At 32.1% G+C, this 18,038-nt stretch overlaps 3 protein-coding genes and 1 non-coding gene across 4 annotated transcripts; 2 read left to right on the top strand and 2 right to left on the bottom strand.

The window, feature by feature from the left end:
* The first annotated feature begins 394 nt into the window (after positions 1 to 394).
* On the top strand, positions 395 to 2,225 carry LOC146933730 (Polynucleotidyl transferase, ribonuclease H-like superfamily protein). Its single transcript, XM_085705489.1, has 5 exons — positions 395 to 902; positions 991 to 1,037; positions 1,429 to 1,492; positions 1,578 to 1,760; positions 1,839 to 2,225. The coding sequence occupies exons 1-5, from the start codon at positions 444 to 446 to the stop codon at positions 1,929 to 1,931; spliced, it is 846 nt and encodes a 281-aa protein (XP_085561615.1). The 5' UTR covers positions 395 to 443; the 3' UTR covers positions 1,932 to 2,225.
* A 1,163-nt stretch (positions 2,226 to 3,388) lies between these two features.
* LOC146933729 (UPSTREAM OF FLC protein (DUF966)) lies at positions 3,389 to 6,575 on the bottom strand. The gene is made up of 5 exons (XM_085705505.1): positions 5,419 to 6,575; positions 5,204 to 5,273; positions 4,996 to 5,111; positions 4,088 to 4,814; positions 3,389 to 3,726 (listed from the first exon to the last, which is right to left on the bottom strand). Exons 1-5 carry the CDS (start codon positions 5,606 to 5,608, stop codon positions 3,606 to 3,608), a joined length of 1,224 nt encoding a protein of 407 aa, XP_085561631.1. The 5' UTR covers positions 5,609 to 6,575; the 3' UTR covers positions 3,389 to 3,605.
* Positions 6,576 to 13,048: 6,473 nt separating this feature from the next.
* Positions 13,049 to 17,131, top strand: LOC146933728 (putative glucan 1,3-beta-glucosidase A). Its single transcript, XM_085705504.1, has 8 exons — positions 13,049 to 13,450; positions 13,585 to 13,704; positions 14,138 to 14,335; positions 14,425 to 14,592; positions 15,142 to 15,311; positions 15,427 to 15,576; positions 16,148 to 16,491; positions 16,774 to 17,131. Exons 1-8 carry the CDS (start codon positions 13,223 to 13,225, stop codon positions 16,953 to 16,955), a joined length of 1,560 nt encoding a protein of 519 aa, XP_085561630.1. The 5' UTR covers positions 13,049 to 13,222; the 3' UTR covers positions 16,956 to 17,131.
* Positions 17,132 to 17,757: 626 nt separating this feature from the next.
* On the bottom strand, positions 17,758 to 17,830 carry TRNAA-AGC (transfer RNA alanine (anticodon AGC)). Its single transcript has one exon. It is a non-coding gene; the product is annotated as a tRNA-Ala (tRNA).
* Between the last annotated feature and the right edge of the window lie 208 nt (positions 17,831 to 18,038).

Below are 18,038 nucleotides of genomic sequence, written 5' to 3'. Positions count from 1 at the left end.
GTGGCAGCACAGTATATGCTTATTTTGGCATAGAATCAATCAAATTCCCACATAGGAGGAGCTGCTTGACATGTCTAAGTCCAACAAACACGCAAGTTTTCCAATGGGTAAGGTTAAGGTTTTCATTGCAAGTTTCCTATTCAAGAGGCAATAATATGAAAGAAGCAAAGAGAATCTTAATTCTCCATGTTACATATTCCCCCCAGCTATCTAGCTGGAAGCTAAGAAGCCCCCTCCCCTTCATGCATAGTGACTTCAACTTGGAGACAACAACCTTAACAAACAAGAATTTCGTTGGTTTCTTCTAACATGTGTTTTTCTGTTCCAAAGGATTACGTACCTACCAGCTAAACCTCATCTATAAATACTTAATACATGAAACCAAATTGAAGGGAATTAAGAAAGAACAATTATATAGAAAATTAAGCTTACAATCATTTATAATGGAGGAGGTCTCTAATTCATGCAATATTGAGCTACATGCACCTGAAATTGTGTTCTTTGATTTGGAAACTAACGTGCCAAAGAAAATTGGACAAAGATTCTGGGTCCTAGAATTCGGTGCAATTGTAGTTAGTGCAAACAAACTCAGCGAAATCGAGAGCTATACAACATTGATAAGACCAAAAGATTTATCTGTTGCCCCAATGAAATCTAGCAGAAGCGATGGAATAACACGTGAAGCTGTTAAAAATGCACCATGTTTTGAAGATGTTGCAGAGAAGATATTCAGTATCTTGAACGGAAGGGTGTGGGCTGGTCATAACATTCAAAGATTTGATTGTGTTCGTATCAAAGAGGCTTTTGATGGTATCAATAGGCCAGCACCTGTACCAGTTGGAATCATTGATTCTTTAGGGGTCCTAACTGAGAAATTTGGAAGAAGAGCTGGTAATATGAAGGTATGTCAAGTATCAAGAATATATAGAAGCAAGTGATTCATAATACCTCACAATTTCAAGTTCTTAACACTATTATATTTATGGGCAGATGGCAACATTGGCTTCTTATTTTGGCTTGGGGCAACAAAAACACAGGTATTACTGCGTTTCGATAAACAGTTTAATTAAGAATCTAATTAATATTTAAGTACTTATCGTATAACGCTATGAATGAACTTTGTAAAACAAGTACTTTTAAAAATAAATTGAGGAAGGAGAAAATTATTACAAAATAAAATAATACTTATAACCATTTTACAACCATATTTAAGGGGATTTGAACTCTATCCCTTAAAATTACATTATCAAAATCTTACTATTGAGTTGACCTCTAATGGTTAAACAAGTACTTATGTCATAAGATAAGTTCAAATAAGTTGTACTTGTACCTAAGGTCTTTAAAATGAACTTAATTTCAGTGCTTATGATTATAATGTTCCTTGTAAAACTTGAATGATATGGATTTTTTATGATTAATTGGTAGCAGGAGCCTAGATGATGTTCGAATGAATTTGGAGGTCGTTAAGCACTGTGCAACAGTGTTGTTTCTGGTGAGCAATAAATTAATCTCCATGAATGTTCAATTCTGCTAATAATGATTCTCAATATTTGTTATGGTTTATTTGGTAATGTTAGGAATCTACACTACCAAACACGTTGCATATTGATAGAAGCAAATGGTATGGCTCTTCCAGCATTATGACAAGAAGCAGAACAAATGGGAAATCACCATGCAGAGAAGAAACAAGTAGAAAATCTCCCCCTGCTTCATTTTCATATCAAAGGACGGTTCCTTATGCTAGGGGTAGTTTGGGAAAGGTATTTATACATTGACATAATATTTTGTTTTACATTCAAGTTTTGTTAATAGGTGCTAACAATGATTATGAAACTTAGGTGGCCGAAAGAATGAAGGGATTATTGTGTAAAGCGCAAGGACAACCACCACTCCAACAATTATTAAAGCATTCTCATTCATTGCTTAGGTGATGCAGAATTACCAATATGGACACGGTTCTCATAAAATAGCATATTCTTTTTCTACCTATTGAAGATTATCTTAAGAAAGTGTCTTTTGCCTCACGTTTTGTTGAGTTGGAAGGTTGAAAGAAAGATATGCTGCACAAGATGGCAGCGCCCAAAATTCATTTGTATATTGTATATAGAATTCATTCATTATTCAAATTCTTCAATGAAGAAAGATAGTAATTAACACAACATTCTTTGTAAATAAAATCAAAATTAATGTGATCAAATTGCTCTTACAATGAGTTAAAGTTTGAATTTTCCTGTCCGTTGAATCACATATATGTTGGTTGAAAAGCATATTCTACTAAAACTAAAACTATTCTTTCTTAGTTTGATTGATTGACACATGTCAAAAATGAAATTTACAAGTGTTTTTTTATAGAAAAATGCTCGGAGCCTAAAATCCTATTGGCCTTGAATGTGATCACAAAGATCATGCACATTTATTCGGTCAAACAACTTAGAATATTTTTAAATGTAAACGTCATGTTAATCCATTCACGCATTAACGAAATAATGTGACGCAAGCAATAGTTATTGCACATGAACGGTGTAATTATTGTGTCGTAAAACAGAAAAACAGTCGTTGGAGGATTTTGTTGGCTTGCCAATGGCTGACGAGTTATTAGGTTGTCGAACGAATGACTCCAATGATAATTTTCATTGTCATTTTCATTCAGCTAACCTTGTCATTAACTCTTCTCATCATTTGCAAACTCTTCTATAAATAACCAAAGCGATTTGTTCTCCAGCACTTTTGCAATCACCTTTGCTTGATGAATACTCAATCTCAATTTCTCTTTTCTTGCATCCTTCTCTTCACATTCTTCTCTTAAATTCCTTCTTTTCAATTATAATTTCTTTCCATATCTCAGCAATTCTCAAAATCGTTCCCACATAACTATGAAGATGCTAAGGAGTCCAATGCAACTCGTGCTCTTTCTCGGCCGAAGTTCACATTTGAGTTTGTTGGGGCTCTTATAAATTGTATTGTTTAAACCAAATTTTACATTAAACTTATATTTATTAAAATAATTCCCACACCTAAATTATTTCTCTTCATACTCTATTTTGATGAATCAACTTATAAAACAAATTTTAGTAGGCTTTTATTTTACTCAAATATAGTTAGCTTGTATTATTCCAAACGAATTCATAATGCAATCATATATAGAAGAATGAAAATTACTCGAGGAGCATAAGAGAAAGAAGTTTGTGCCAAAGCAGGAGTACTAGAGAATACAACCTCTTAAGTTGTTGCAATTAGATAAAATGACTCCACTGTCAGCAATAATTTCATATTGAGTAGTAGATTTTAAATTGTGAACTTGATCAACCGCTTTTACGATCTAGCCCAACTACTTGTTAAACTATTATCCACTTAATACTCAACAACAACAACAAAAATTAGGCTTGCATTAAGGTCACAAATGCATGCACTTTACTAACTTTGTCAATTAAGGGGGGATAGGGAACTAAATAAGATCGAATCGGCGTTTGAAAAACAAATTTATACTATTACATGCAACAACCTATAATTGCTAGTGTACTCATTACAGATTCTACCTAGACTAGACTAGATTAGTCAACTTGAATACTAGAGATTCATCATTCATTGTTGGGACCAGATCACCATCATTTCCTACTCTCTTTGGATGATTTCATAAGCGGTATGCATTTCTCTCTCACTCCCCCTTTTGGCTCCCTTTTGTCCTCTTTTGTTTCCTTCACCTCATCCATCCCTAGCCTACTTCTCCTGAGGAAAATAAAAAAAAAGAAAAAACCCAAAGTTAAGAACAATTAACAAATGAAAGAAAACTATTTTTTTTGACAAAAAAATAATTAATTTCTATTTTAATTCATAGTGTAATACTACTAGAGTTTTACCTCTATCAAGTAATTATAATTATAATCATCAAATTATAAAAAACATCTGACTTTGATCATTATAGTACTTTCTAAGTCACACATATAATTAATTAAGAAAGTAAGTCTTGTTTTACACATGTTTCCAATCAAATTATGCCACATTGATAAAATTTATATGCGAATTGATTTGATTAGATGATGAAATAGTATACTAATGAAGGTGCAAAAGTAATTAATGAGAAACGTACCTTTCTTCATTATAGGAATTAGATTTCTTGAGCACAGGTTCAGCTTGGAAAGCAACCCGGTTCGCTTTCATGGATTCCACAATACTCCCACTAAAGTATTCCTTCTCTTCACTCTGCAAATTCCCCATCAACCTTGGATTCTCCGTTATACATATATCTTCATCACCAGAATACACTTTCTCTTCATCAACACTCTCCCTTCTCTTGCTTGTGGTCCCCACATTGCTCAACCTCCCTTCCTGCTGCTGCTGCTTCGCTTTCATCTCCGCGCCTGAACTTCCACACGCTATCAGCTGCAGTAAAACAGAGTAACGACTCGATGATGCCGGTGCTGACGTGGTTGGATAATTACTGTCTTTGACATTGCTGACCCTCCTTTCCTCTCTTTGTTTCAGTTTCTCAGCAAGGGTAGTAGTGGAATTTGTTGTAGGAGGTGGTACTGGTGGTGGGTTAGTTATAACTACCTCGTCGAGTTCTTCTGTTGATACACCTCTAGAACAACGAGAGTGTGGTGTTGTTGTTGAGCTTGTGTAACTTGTTTTCTCTCCATCTCCTAATAATTCCTCTTCATATTCTTCATATTGATCTTCATTACTCTCTAATTTCTGTTGACAATTTCCACTTAACGTTGTTACCTTGCTCTTTGAATTTCTATAACTTGTGAAATTCTGTTCTGGATGTTGTTGAATTGGTTGTTTATCACTCAAGTTAAGCTGTTGAAATCTTTCTGCAAAGTATTAGAAAATTAATTAATTAATTAATTAAATGGAGCAATAATAACGACCAATTAAGTTAATTTTGAGTTGGGTTAATTAAATGTTTTGGACTATAATATAATATAATATAACTTTTGTATTTATTATTTTGTAAGGTTCAAGACAAGGTGAATAAAGAAAGAAAGGACTAACCAGAACATCCTTCAACTAGTTCAGATCCTTTGAGTACATACTCTGCTCCTCCTTCTGATGGATGTATTATGTCCTTTAGTGCTAAGTCATGCCACACATATCCACTCTTATAGTTCCTGAAATTAATTCATTTACCACAACAAACTTTATGTCCCAATTGAAATAGGATCAAGTGTAAATAATGTTAAGATTATACATACAAGTTTACCTTTTAGTAGACCATGAATATTGAGAAGGCATGCCACTTCCTCTCAGCGCCATCAGCCGATCAAATACATCTTTTACCAAATTCAAATTATAAACAAAAAATGGAAAGTAAATAAAAAAAAAAAATCAATTTTACTAATGCATTATGAATATCACAAACCAGCAGCTACATATGAAGAAAAATGAATAAGCTAACTAATAAAGGTGTAGTAGTACCTTTTAAACGGAGAGGTTGATTAGGAGAAAGGGTAACTTCCATGAAATGTGGATGCTCCAATAGGCCATTTCTTGAGAGATAGTAAACAACCTGAACTTTTCTAATGGTTTTCACCTTTTGCTTCAACCTACATATTTTTGCACGGTCTGGACTCGTCTCTCTACCACTTCTATGTGAACGAATGTCCATCCTAGTTAGTCTTCAATTCACTCTAACAAATTCTATCTTCCTTCCCTTTGTTGACTTGAACTAAATAACAAACAAATATATCCACCGTGCCTTAGGGACGGTTGAGGTTGATAAAAGAAGGGAACAGTCACTCAAATACCTAAACAGGTGAGGTGAGGTCCTAGATGAGGGAGAAAAAAATGTTGCATTGAATTAATTGCATGGAACAATAATGTATTATTTAAATATTATTTTACGTATTCCGATGGATGAGGCATGAGGTGAGACACAGTCTATACTATAGATCATAGACGACCTTAAAAAAAGCGTAAAATCAGGATGTGAATGCAGGGAAAGATTCCTCTAAGAAAAAGGACCGTTAATTAGAAAGAACAAAGAGGGCAAAAGAAAAAACATTGTGTATAGGGAAAAAGGTTGGAGGGAGGGGATGGTCTCAATCAAAGTCCCATAAATGAATCAAATTTGACTTTACTCTCACTCTGTTCCTGATTTGAGCTAACAATGACCATTGCCAGAGTTTGCTTAGTACGGAGAGCTTCTATCCTTTTTTTCTTTTCTCTTTTTTTTTACCTTAGATCGTTGACGCCAAATTCACTTTTACCCCTTCCATTTCTTTATCAACTTGATTATGAGTGGACTACATTTTTATCTACCAGTTACTCTCTGTTTGCAGCTGGTTTATATCACTGTCTCCCCCATTCCGTGATCAATTGCTTTTACCAAATCATATAGCTAGAGGAAAAGGTTGGATGGACCATTGCTCCGGACTAGAGTATACTCATATGGAACTCACTCACGTGTCCACTTAAACCTACGACATTATTGTCAAACCTTCACTAACAAACATATAAAATAGATAGAGAGAATCATTCATCAAGGTTGTTAAACACTTCATTTACATTTAACTCTTTTTCAACTCTTGCTAACTTGGGCGTTGGAGAGTTTCAAACACAACCATCGAATCTCCGAAGATTGTCACCACCATCAAGGTTGTCCCATGTTAAGGTGTTAGACTTCAAAATTTTAGGCTAAAAAAATATTTACAAAAAAATATACTACTCCCTCCATTCCTTTTCTTTTGATGTTTTAGAGTTTCAATTATATTCTAAAAAATTTTATGTTTTAGTGAATTTATTATTGTTTTCTCAAGTTTACCCTTGTTGGAAAACACCATAAACTATTAAAGTAGTTGCGATCTTTGGTTTATCACATGTGAATTTAATGATAAATAAGGATATTTTAGTCAAAAACACATAAATATTTCTATACTTTAATTACTCCTTAAAACTTGTGTCAAGGGCTAAAACATCAAAAGAAAAGGAATGGAGGTAGTAGTAAAATTTGTTTGGAACTTGTGAAATCAAATACTCAAAAATGTAGAAAATGTTATTTTTAATACTCCCTCCGTCCCTTAATGCAACCCCCTTTGTTTTTTTCACATTTTTTAAGAAAAGTTGTGAGTGTAATTAATGTGTCTGTTTTGTGTATTAATATTACCAAACTGTCCTTTGTTTGTATGTGTAATAAATTTGACTATTCATATTTCAAGATAAATTAGTAATATTAATTAGAGGTATGTTTAGGAAAAAAGTAATAAATGCATCTAGTAATTTGAAAAGGGGGTTACATTTAGGGACAAAAATAAAATCGAATGGGTGGTTACATTAAGGGACGGAGGGAGTACAAAACTTGTCTTTTTTGTTTCCTAAATAAGTGTCACAAGGAAACTAGTTAGCATGACTAATCTATTACTCCCTCCGGTCCTATTTATAAGAGAAATTTGGGTCAACAAAAGCGAATGTATTTGGTCCAATTTTTTAACCAAATACATTAACTTTTGTTGACCAAAATTTCTCTTATAAATAGGACTGGAGGGAGTACATTTTAATTATACATGTGTCTCTAGCTAGCTTGTTCAACTCATATGGTGGCTGATTCAAACCATAAGGCGGTGGGAAGGTTGGATTGAGAGGTTAAGTTCGTGTGAAGCTAATAAGTGTGTAAATATGTTTTGGCCAACATGTATTAGTATTCCGATAGAGATGGATTCTTGGTTATTTATGAGCTTTGTCTTGTTTAAATTAGATATTTGTTGTTAGCTCATACAATTGGAGTGGCTTCCACTCAATTGAGTAAGGGAGAATGTCGAGGGCACTGGTTAAGCAGATAAAAGAGGTAAGATTTTATTAAAAAAATTGTGTAATAATTAGTTAGTCAAAAGTAACAGTTTATATTTCCAAGACAATTTTTCTATTTTTGGATTCCTTAACCAGTGTCACGGGGCACTTAACCAGTGCCACGGGGGCACTGGTTAACAAGACCCTTGAGTAAGATATAAATTTTTTTTTTTTTGCTTCGACCCTCTTAATTTCCAAGACCCTTGAGTAAGATAAATAGTTAATTATTTATTTAAGTCTAATTTCACTCTCTAACATCATCCTTCTGTAAGAAGAAAAGAAAAAACAAGCATATGTAATTTACTATGGTGTTAACCTTTTCTTCGAGTTTTAATTAATCTTTTCAAATTATTAATGAAAAAAATATTTTTTTTAGGGGAAAAAGCAATAAACTTGTTTTATAATTTATAATTGCGTTAATTTAATGTTTTAGAATTAAATAATTATGAATAAATAGATAAATTATTGTTAAAAATTAATTACTAGTTGGGATCTATTTCATAATTTTTTTGAGATGATTGGTTGGAGAGCTTAAGTGCTTAAAATGAATGTGTGTACAACAGGCATCTGTTTAAACACCTAAACAAAGAGTTCTATTGTGAGTGATTTAACCTTAGGAAGTTAAGCTATTTTCATTGTGGATTGTCTAATGCCCCTTAACTTGTTAACAAACACATCATCAATTTCATATCAATGACATTTTTTAGTGGTCAAAATTCCACCCCTTATAACGATGAGTGGATAATCCTGAGTTCAAACCCTGACATATTGCAATATCCTTAATTATCAGTTAAACTATTCCTACGATGACTATTATCAATGACATTTAACACCCATTTAATAGATGAGATATTATGGTATGATAAAGTATTTTATTAAAATTGCTCAAAATATTTACGATGTATTTATAATGTGGTAAAATATAATCGTGTGTGTATATATATCAAACATAATGATAAGAGATAAGTCTTTTGAACACTTTGTTTTCAACATTTACTACCACCGTCACATTTTTATTTGATGAAATTAATATGAGTTTTATACATTGAAAATGGATCCCGCCTATTACGATAAAATTCACATTAATTTCACTCCATAAACAAACAAGTGTAATAGTTAATGTTAAAAAGAATATTCCCAACACTCAATGAATAAGTGTATAAGTGAGTTTAAAAATGCTATCTCATATGTCTAAGTTCAATGTGTTCATATCTAAGAATAAAAATTTACTGTGTTCATATTTAAGTTTAATTTATCCACTCCCTTATTATATTTATAAGAATCAAATGCACTTTTGGTTTCTTAAATCAAAACGTCAACCGTTTATTTCTTTTTTTCAGATTTCTATTTGAACCTATCCAATATTTTTTCTGTGACATTATATTTTGGTGATTAGAGGTATCCATGGGCAATTCTCCAAAATAGATCTAGGTTTTCCATTTATTCCCTAAAATAGATTTAGGTAGAGGAGGAAGAGAAGTGATCATGGGCTGGTGCACTTCCTCACTAGGGGCTAGTTTTGAGTAATTAAAATACTAATGTGATATTTTATTTTATTTTTTGAAATGCTAACGAGTGCTCTTAGGACATTATATAATATATGATCGTATCCACAAGGAGTTGCGTATATCTTAAGCATTTTCACAATATTTATCACATTAAGTGTTTGGGTATAAATTGTTTGTTTGTGTAAAACTGTTTTTAACTATTCGACATAAGAGTAAAACGAAAAGAGATATGGCTATTTCCCTTGGGGTCAGAGATATCAACCAAGCGTAACAGCTGCAATCTCTCGATCGATTAACGGATTCTAGCTTTTTAAACAATATTATCACAATCACTCGACAATATCATTCGTGTCCAAATGATATCGTTATTTCTAAGAGATTGTTTAAATGTCGATTTCCTAAACATTAAAACAATCACAAAGTCGACTGGATCGTTTAATCAACGATTTCCCAACCGATTAAATGACCCAAAAGCATTAAGTTCTAGATTAAAAGTGATTTTCAAATATTAACATCTATGTCTAGAGTGATAACTTAAGATAGATTGTTATTCTATTTCTAGATTCAAAAGTATGTGTCCATATCATTTTAAATCTCAATAAAACATTAGATGCAAGAATAACAACAATATTGAATAAATAGCTAGAACCATATATTAAATGATCAAAAGATTACATGATAGCTTGTTTGAATACCTCAAAACACAAGAGTAGATGTAGCTACATATGTCTATGATATCTTTGCAAAGGATGAAAAAAAGATGAAATTCAATGCCTAGATCCATGATGTCTCAACAAATCTTGGGTTGAATCTACTCCTAACTACCTTGCTTTGTGTTTCTCTCTCTAGAAAAGCCCTAGTCTCTCTCTAAAATCCAAAAAATATGTAATAAAACCGTAAGTGAATTTGTGGAAAGAGAGAAGAAACTATTTATATGGGCCATATTCGTGCTGGTTCGCTTAAGCGAAGCAACGTTCGCTTAAGCGAACATCCAGGGAATCTTCCATTGTCCATTGAAGAGCTGCCACGTGGTCCTTATCTTCTGAAGTTTGATGAACTTCGCTCAAGCGAACCGTAAGCGTACAGGAAGCGGACCATTCTGGATCACTCTGGAAATGGTTCGTTTAAGCGAACAGGAGTTCGCTCAAGCGAACTGACCTTGGTTTAGGAGCTTCCTTCTTTTGGTCATTGCTTGTCATTTTTTGCATAAATTAGGTAGAATCAGGCATGTAAAACATAAATGGTACAAATACACTCAAATGGTAGCTTTTCCTTAGATAACTTGCAGAACAAGTCACTAAATTGCCTAGATTAACACATAAAATATGTTACTTTTGAGCACTTATCATTAGCATAACCTTTTTTTTTTTTTTAAATCTCTAGCTCTTATATCTAATAATTTTGTGAAATTTACTAAAAAATATATATATAATTGGTTACAAAAATATGTAAAAACATGTTAAATCGAAGAAAAAGAAAAAAAATAAAACCATATCTGGTTTCTTGCTGTGTAGCCTTTCGTGGACAATGGGCAGTTAGATTCGCTCGGTTGTGTTTTCAGATTTTTAGGACATTCCATCTATATACAATACTCATGTAGTATTTTTCTTTTCCGGTGTGTTGCAGTCGTGTGTGTCTTGTGTGAGTTTGTCTTCGGTATCACGAGCACATACTACTCTGGTAGTAAATACAAACAAAAAAATAAGAAATAAAATTGATATATCTGATTTAAATTTTTAATCAAAAAATAAGAAATAAAATTGATATATCTGATTTAAATTTTTAATCAAATATAGTAGCCTTATTTAACTTCTTTTTTTTACTTGGATAATTTTATTAGTTTACTAATCTAAGTTTAATACAATTCTTGCGGTGCCTTCGTGGTCCGTCCCAAGGACACAGGATTAGAGTGAATATGTACAATCATCCAAATTGGGCCCTGTATCAAACATCTGAGAGTGTAGCTAAATCATTCTCCAAATGGTCCATCTACTATGAAGGGTAGGCTGACACAGTGATACAGGTGAGAGTAAAAGCTTTCTTTCATTGCGCGAATAGATACAATACTCCCTCCGTCCCGGAATAACTGACCCATTTTCTAAAAAAAAGTGTCTCAAAATAACTGACCCATTTCAATTTTCAATACAACTTTCATCATTCGCAATACAATATAACACTAAATAATACTACTTTTATCATTCCCAATACAATATATTCCACTTTCCCCTTTATTTATACATTTTTCTTAATCTGTGTGAAATGAGCCAAGGGGTCAAATAAATTGGGATGGAGGGAGTACAATAGAATAGAGCAGTTGGAATGTCATTTCACGTGACTCCATTTTTATTTTTTAGATGACAAACATATTCTCTCAAGGCCCTTTGGTGGTGACATGAGAATAGTGTAAAATTGATTGAAAGGAAGATAATAAAATATAGGCTTAACTATGATATCGATCACTACAATTATATTGCTTTCTATTTTTAGTTGTAAGTTTTTTTTTTTTTTTGTTTGAGTTCAATCCTTACGAATTCAAAAACAAATTGTTTTTAATTCCCCATTGTTATATGTGGTTTAGTATAATTATGACATGTGGTCCAATAATGTGATTTTAAAGACCAAAAACAATTGTTTATAAATTTGCAGAGACAAAACTCAAAAAAAAAAAATTTACATGGACTTAAATCAGAAACCTCCATAAGTATAAGAACCAAAATGAAGAAGTGGTGAAAAAAGGTATGAACAAAACTAATATTCAACTTTTATACGTTTTAATAAATAAATAAATAATTAAATATGGATCTCTTTTGAGGGGATCAATAAATTTAACCTGATTACCGTTAATGTGAAGTTTTGTTTGTTTATTTGATGGTTTTGTTAACAAGTGCTTTAAAGACACTTGTTAAGGATATAAAAATAGAAACAATTGATAAATTTTGAATACAAAAGGTTACTTTTTTAATTTTAAGTTTTAATGCATTGAATCACAATTTTCAATATAAAATTTCTTCTTGAGACTTGTTAGCATTTCTCTTATTTGATACGCAATTATAAGTAAGAAATTGATGTCTCTTATGGATCGGGATTCTCCCCTGCATTGTTTTTTTAGTTAAATGCAATTTTGCTCCCAAGTAAATTTGACTAGTTAGGTTCATTCACTTAATGATATATGTGGTTCATATTGTAAACCATATAGATTATTAAATGAATGAATTTAAAAAGTTAAATTTGTTTATAATTAGTAACGAAGGGAGTATGTGAAAATTCATGATTTAAGAGCTAAATTCTCTACAATTTTTTTCTCTCTTTTCTCTAGCGCACAAGATTATTTGAGAAAATTCATGGTTTAAAAACTAAATTTCTAATGCTGATCAATACATTTGAAGCGAGTGTGTGATTCATTTTCAATATTTCAAAATATCTTGAAACAGATTTGCGGTTATCTCTATTGCATTCACTTCACACAAACCAATAGTCACATCTTCATTTTTTATTGTTGGAAGTTTTCTTGCACCGTTTTTGTTTCCAGTTTCCACCTGTATTTTTGTTGTGATTTTCCTTACACTAATTTTATATTTAATGTTAATGTTTACCCTGGACCTAACACGTTGTAAGAAAATTCGTTACATGAATATTAGGAATTACTAGTAGTTAAGAAGTATACATATGATAGATACAAAGTTACCATCTCATCTCATTCATAACATAACTGGCCAAAATTTAAAATGTCACGCCATTGTACAAATTTGTTTCTTAATTACTTAAACATGCAATATCCTCTGCTTAGTGAATGATACTAGAAATGCATACAAGTAGATTACGTGAAATGCATATGCTTGGACTTGATATTTCTAGTGTGAATTTTTTTGGGTGATTATTTGTAGTGTGAAATGTGAAATTCGATTCTATAAACTATATATATCCTCATCATGTGTAGCACTCACTTCACACACCGTGAGTGTAATAAGATGTGCAACAAATTCTTTTATGTGAACCTTTTGTTCATTTTCTATCTCTCATTATTTCACAATGTTTGTGCTGCTGAAACCAAAAAATTTAATTTGCAACTCAAAGCTGTGAACCTTGGAAATTGGTTGGTTACTGAAGGATGGATGGAACCTTCTCTCTTTGATGGAATAAAAAACAATGATCTTTTGGTATGCTAATTAATCTTTATGACTTCATTAATAATTTTATATCCTATTTTGTTCTTTTATCAATGTATTCCATTCCATTATTATTTTTATAAATGAAAATTATATTACAAGCTAAAATAATTTGGTAATTTCAGGATGGAACTCATGTGCAATTCATGTCAATGAAATTGCAAAAGTATCTCTGCGCAGAAAATGGTGGAGGAACTATTGTTGTTGCCAACCGGACCAAAGCTTTCCACTGGGAAACTTTCAGGGTCAGTTTCCAATAAGAGTAATGATATTTTGACATCCATTTGATGACAACTTTGTTGACAACCTTGTTTTTCTCACTTCTTATTGGTCAAAAACAATGGAGAGAGAAAAAGGAAGAGAGAGGATAACAATATCATGTGAGTATGAGTGAGAAAGTTGTTCAAAAGTTGTAAAAAGTGGTTGTCAAAATATCATTTCTCTTCCAATATCGTTACTATTAATAAAATTTTAAATATTGTACCAAAAAAATATTAGTAGTATGAATAATTGTGACACCAATCATTTTAAGACTATCATATATGAGATTTGAACTTTGTCTTGAATTTTGCAAGTGAAGTTTTAACTAGAGTTTCCACCTCTCGTATGTTTAAAAAATTATATGATACACATGTATAATTTAATATATTTATTTAATTTGTGGCTGTTTTGTAACAGTTGTGGAGGGTGAATGAAACAGCATTTAATTTGAGAGTGTCTAATAAGCAATTTGTGGGATTGGAAGATGAAAATGGAGAAAACAAATTAGTAGCTAATTTGGATTCACCTGGAAACAAGGATACATTTGAGATTGTAAGAAATGATGATGATCCAAACAAGGTTCGAATAAGAGCACCAAATGGTCTGTTTCTACAGGTATATAGTGCTTTTGTTTGTTTGGCCTTATTACTTGTATACAAGTTTCTATGCTTTTTAATTAATATTGTCGTTTATTAATTTATTAGGCCATATCAGAGACTCTAGTGAGTACAGAAACGGTTTATGAAGAATCCAGTTGGGAGGATAGTGACCCTTCTGTTTTCAAAATGACTGTTTTGACTGACACCATTCTAAAAGGAGAATACCAAATTACAAATGGTTATGGTCCAGACAAAGCTTCCAAGATCATGAGGGTAATTAAGATACCTTGTTGTCTTTTTTGAAAAAGAACAAGAGCCAGCATTCTAGATTTTAAGTGTATGTTTAAATGAACAATGATCTTGATAAAATTACGATGGAGCCGTGATTCTACCGGTCTCAATATCAATACAACATGCACTAAATTATCATTATGTCCACGCGTCCCAATTTGGTTGATTGTTACTGAAGTAATCTCAAGTGCAATTTGTCTTGCAATGTTGAAACATAAAAAACTATAAGTAACATTAGATGAGAGCGAGAATAGGTTTATTGTAGTCAATAGTCTACACATTTATGCACACAAAGGGCTTCGTTAACCATTGAATCAAGATCGGATAATCCAGATTTCAATTATATTTTGATAAAAAAATTGAAATATTGAACTAAAAATATGAACTATGCGATCTCGATTCAACATCCCTAACTCCTTGAATGCATGGATTGCTCACTACACCAAATCCAAAGCCAAAAGTTTAGATCAACTCAACATATTGTCATCTAGCAAATTGATTTATTGATAGAGCTATCTATTGGGGATGCAGGATCACTGGAAGACGTATATAACAGAAGAAGATTTCAGATACATGTCAGAAAATGGGTTAAATGCAGTCAGAATTCCCGTGGGGTGGTGGATAGCTAAGGACCCAACACCACCAAAGCCATTTGTTGGAGGATCCTTGAAAACACTTGACAATGCCTTCACATGGGCACAGTTAAGGCCCTACTATACCTTTTAGTCTATTTTATTTACCATAGAAATTTAAAGTTCACTTTGTCTACCAATGGTTTTAACTTATAGTAACAACTTGTAATTAATGTAATTGCAGTAAGTATGGAATGAAGGTAATTGTGGACCTGCATGCTGCACCAGCTTCACAAAATGGAAGAGCTCATAGTGCAACAAGGGATGGTTATCGAGAATGGGGAGATTCTTCTATTTCTGATACTGTGGCAACTATAGACTTCCTAGCTCAAAGGTTTAATTCACATTAATTAAATGTCCCCTTCATTTTTTAGTTTTCAATTAAATGTCCCCTTTTTTTTTTCTTTTTTTTTTCTACAAAAATACTCATGTCCACTCCTATTTATAACATCAACCATACATTATTCCAATTTTGATTCTTAATTTGTTTGGTTAAATTAGTCTTTTAGGTATGACATAAAATTGTTACCTCATGCATCTTATATTAGTAGATTGTTTGGTTCCATGTCTGTGTTTCAGAACAAACATCAACAGTGTCGGTTTCGTAGTTTTTTTAAGGTGTAATGTGAAAGCTACCATGTAGCCGATCCTTCAAAGTCGCGTCTGCGTCTAATGTAACACAACCAAACACATGCTAACTGCTAAGTGTCTTTGTAAATATGCACATTTCTCAAGAAAACTATTGAATTTACTGTTGAAATAGAATAAATAAAGATGTAGTATTAGAAGAAAATAGATAATGTTTCATTGCTATTCTAAAATGATAAATAAACGAAACATTTAATTTTGTTAGATACTAATAATATTTCATTAGGAATATGTTTAACACGAAAATTGTTTTGCAGATATGCTAACAGAACAAGTTTAATTGCAATACAACTCATGAATGAGCCTCAAGGAGTTGATTTGGGAAGCCTTAAAAAGTATTATCAAGCAGGTTATGATGCTGTTAGGAAATACACGTCAAGTGCTTATGTGATAATGTCTAACCCTCTGGATAGAGACTCAAAAGTGCTTCTACCGTTTGTTAGAGCTTTTGATAGAGTTGTCATTGATGTGCATTACTACAACTTATTTTCGGATCAGTTCTCAAACATGAATGTGAAGCAGAACATTGATTATATTAAATATCATAGAGCTTCTGACCTTAGATCTCTGACCACATCTAATGGACCCCTCATCTTTGTTGGTAAGCCTTCTTTTCATACACATTATTAGACAATCGAGTCTTTGAATATTTTTTTGCAAAGAAAAATTATGTCAACAGAATTCTCAGGACTCATATGATATGATCAAGGAAAGTGTTAAAGCTCATAGAGCACATATAGAGTTACCAAATTTAATTGTGTCTCAGAATTTGAATTGAGTTTAATTCTAATTTTATAAAGCTTGTGTAATTAAATGTTTAGAAAATATAATTAGCATATATATGCAATAACCTAACAAAATGTTTTGTGATGGAATTTGGCAGGGGAATGGAGCGGTGACTGGAAGGTTAAGAATGCTTCAAAGAAAGATTCCCAACAATTTATGAAGGTACAAGTGGAGGTATACTCTCGAGCTACATTTGGATGGGCATATTGGGCTTACAAATGTGACTCTAACAACTGGAGTCTTAAGTGGTTGCTTGACAATAATTATGTTAAACTATAATTTGTGCCCTAATGGAGTGTTCAGCACTTATTTTATATATGTTAACTGAAATCATGTCAACTGTAAAGTAAAAAAATAAGATAATATACCTACCATTGTTACATTAATATATATACTTGTGGTGTGTGTAATATATATGCCATACGCGAATATGATGGATGTTTTTGCTTCAAGAATTGTAGAATTTTTTAAAATTCTTTTAAGATATAAATTTATTTGAGAACCATATGAGTATCTTGTAAAAGAAACTAAAACAAATTAACTACTTAACATTTTAAAAATGATCACACAACTTGTTGTTTGGTAAAGAAATATGTTTCCGCGTTCAATTATAAAAAAACGTATATGTCGAGGTTAGGATTAAACCCTTATCATTTATGCTACACTATATTCAGTTAAACAACTATTTAAACTAGTTGCAATTTGTAAGTAATATTATTTTCATATCTCCCCACAATTGGGTGTCAATTTATTTTTGATACGTACAGTAAGTAGTTTGGTTAAAATGCTGCAATCTGATTTGACAAAATCAATTTTAAGACGAGAACTCATAGACTTTTTATAACAGGTAATCAACTTTGCGTATGAGATTTTCTACCATTTGATTTTCCTTTATATTATAGTAAGTATGAAAGCTTGCACAATGAGAACTTTTTAATTTGAGTTTGATGAGCTTGTGATAGGAAAAAAATTAAAAATACTAATTATCACTTATCAGTAGTTAGGACTGACGCGCCTGAACAACATGTAGAACTAAATTCAGAACGCAAAAGCAATTAAAAGGACCAAAAAGTTGAAAAAATGGAGATGCGGGGTATCGATCCCCGTACCTCTCGCATGCTAAGCGAGCGCTCTACCATCTGAGCTACATCCCCATGCTGTCTATGTTCTCTCTTCACATATTTATTAACTATTGAATATTTCTGTCCTTCAAATTAAGGTAGATTCTAACCACGAAACTTTTTCCTTGTTTTTATTACATGATGACTTGTGAAAAGACCACCAGTTGAAAGAATTCGTATATTTACGCTTAATTCTTTTTCTCCACATAAAAAAAGAGGCAAAATAACATATATATTCATG

The sequence above is a fragment of the Medicago sativa genome, chromosome 4 (genome assembly GCF_051527215.1).
Source record: "Medicago sativa cultivar Bolivia chromosome 4, Bolivia_mono, whole genome shotgun sequence".
Taxonomy (NCBI): domain Eukaryota; kingdom Viridiplantae; phylum Streptophyta; class Magnoliopsida; order Fabales; family Fabaceae; genus Medicago; species Medicago sativa.
Note: the sequence above shows the minus strand (reverse complement) of the source record. Positions and strands in the feature narration are given on the sequence as shown.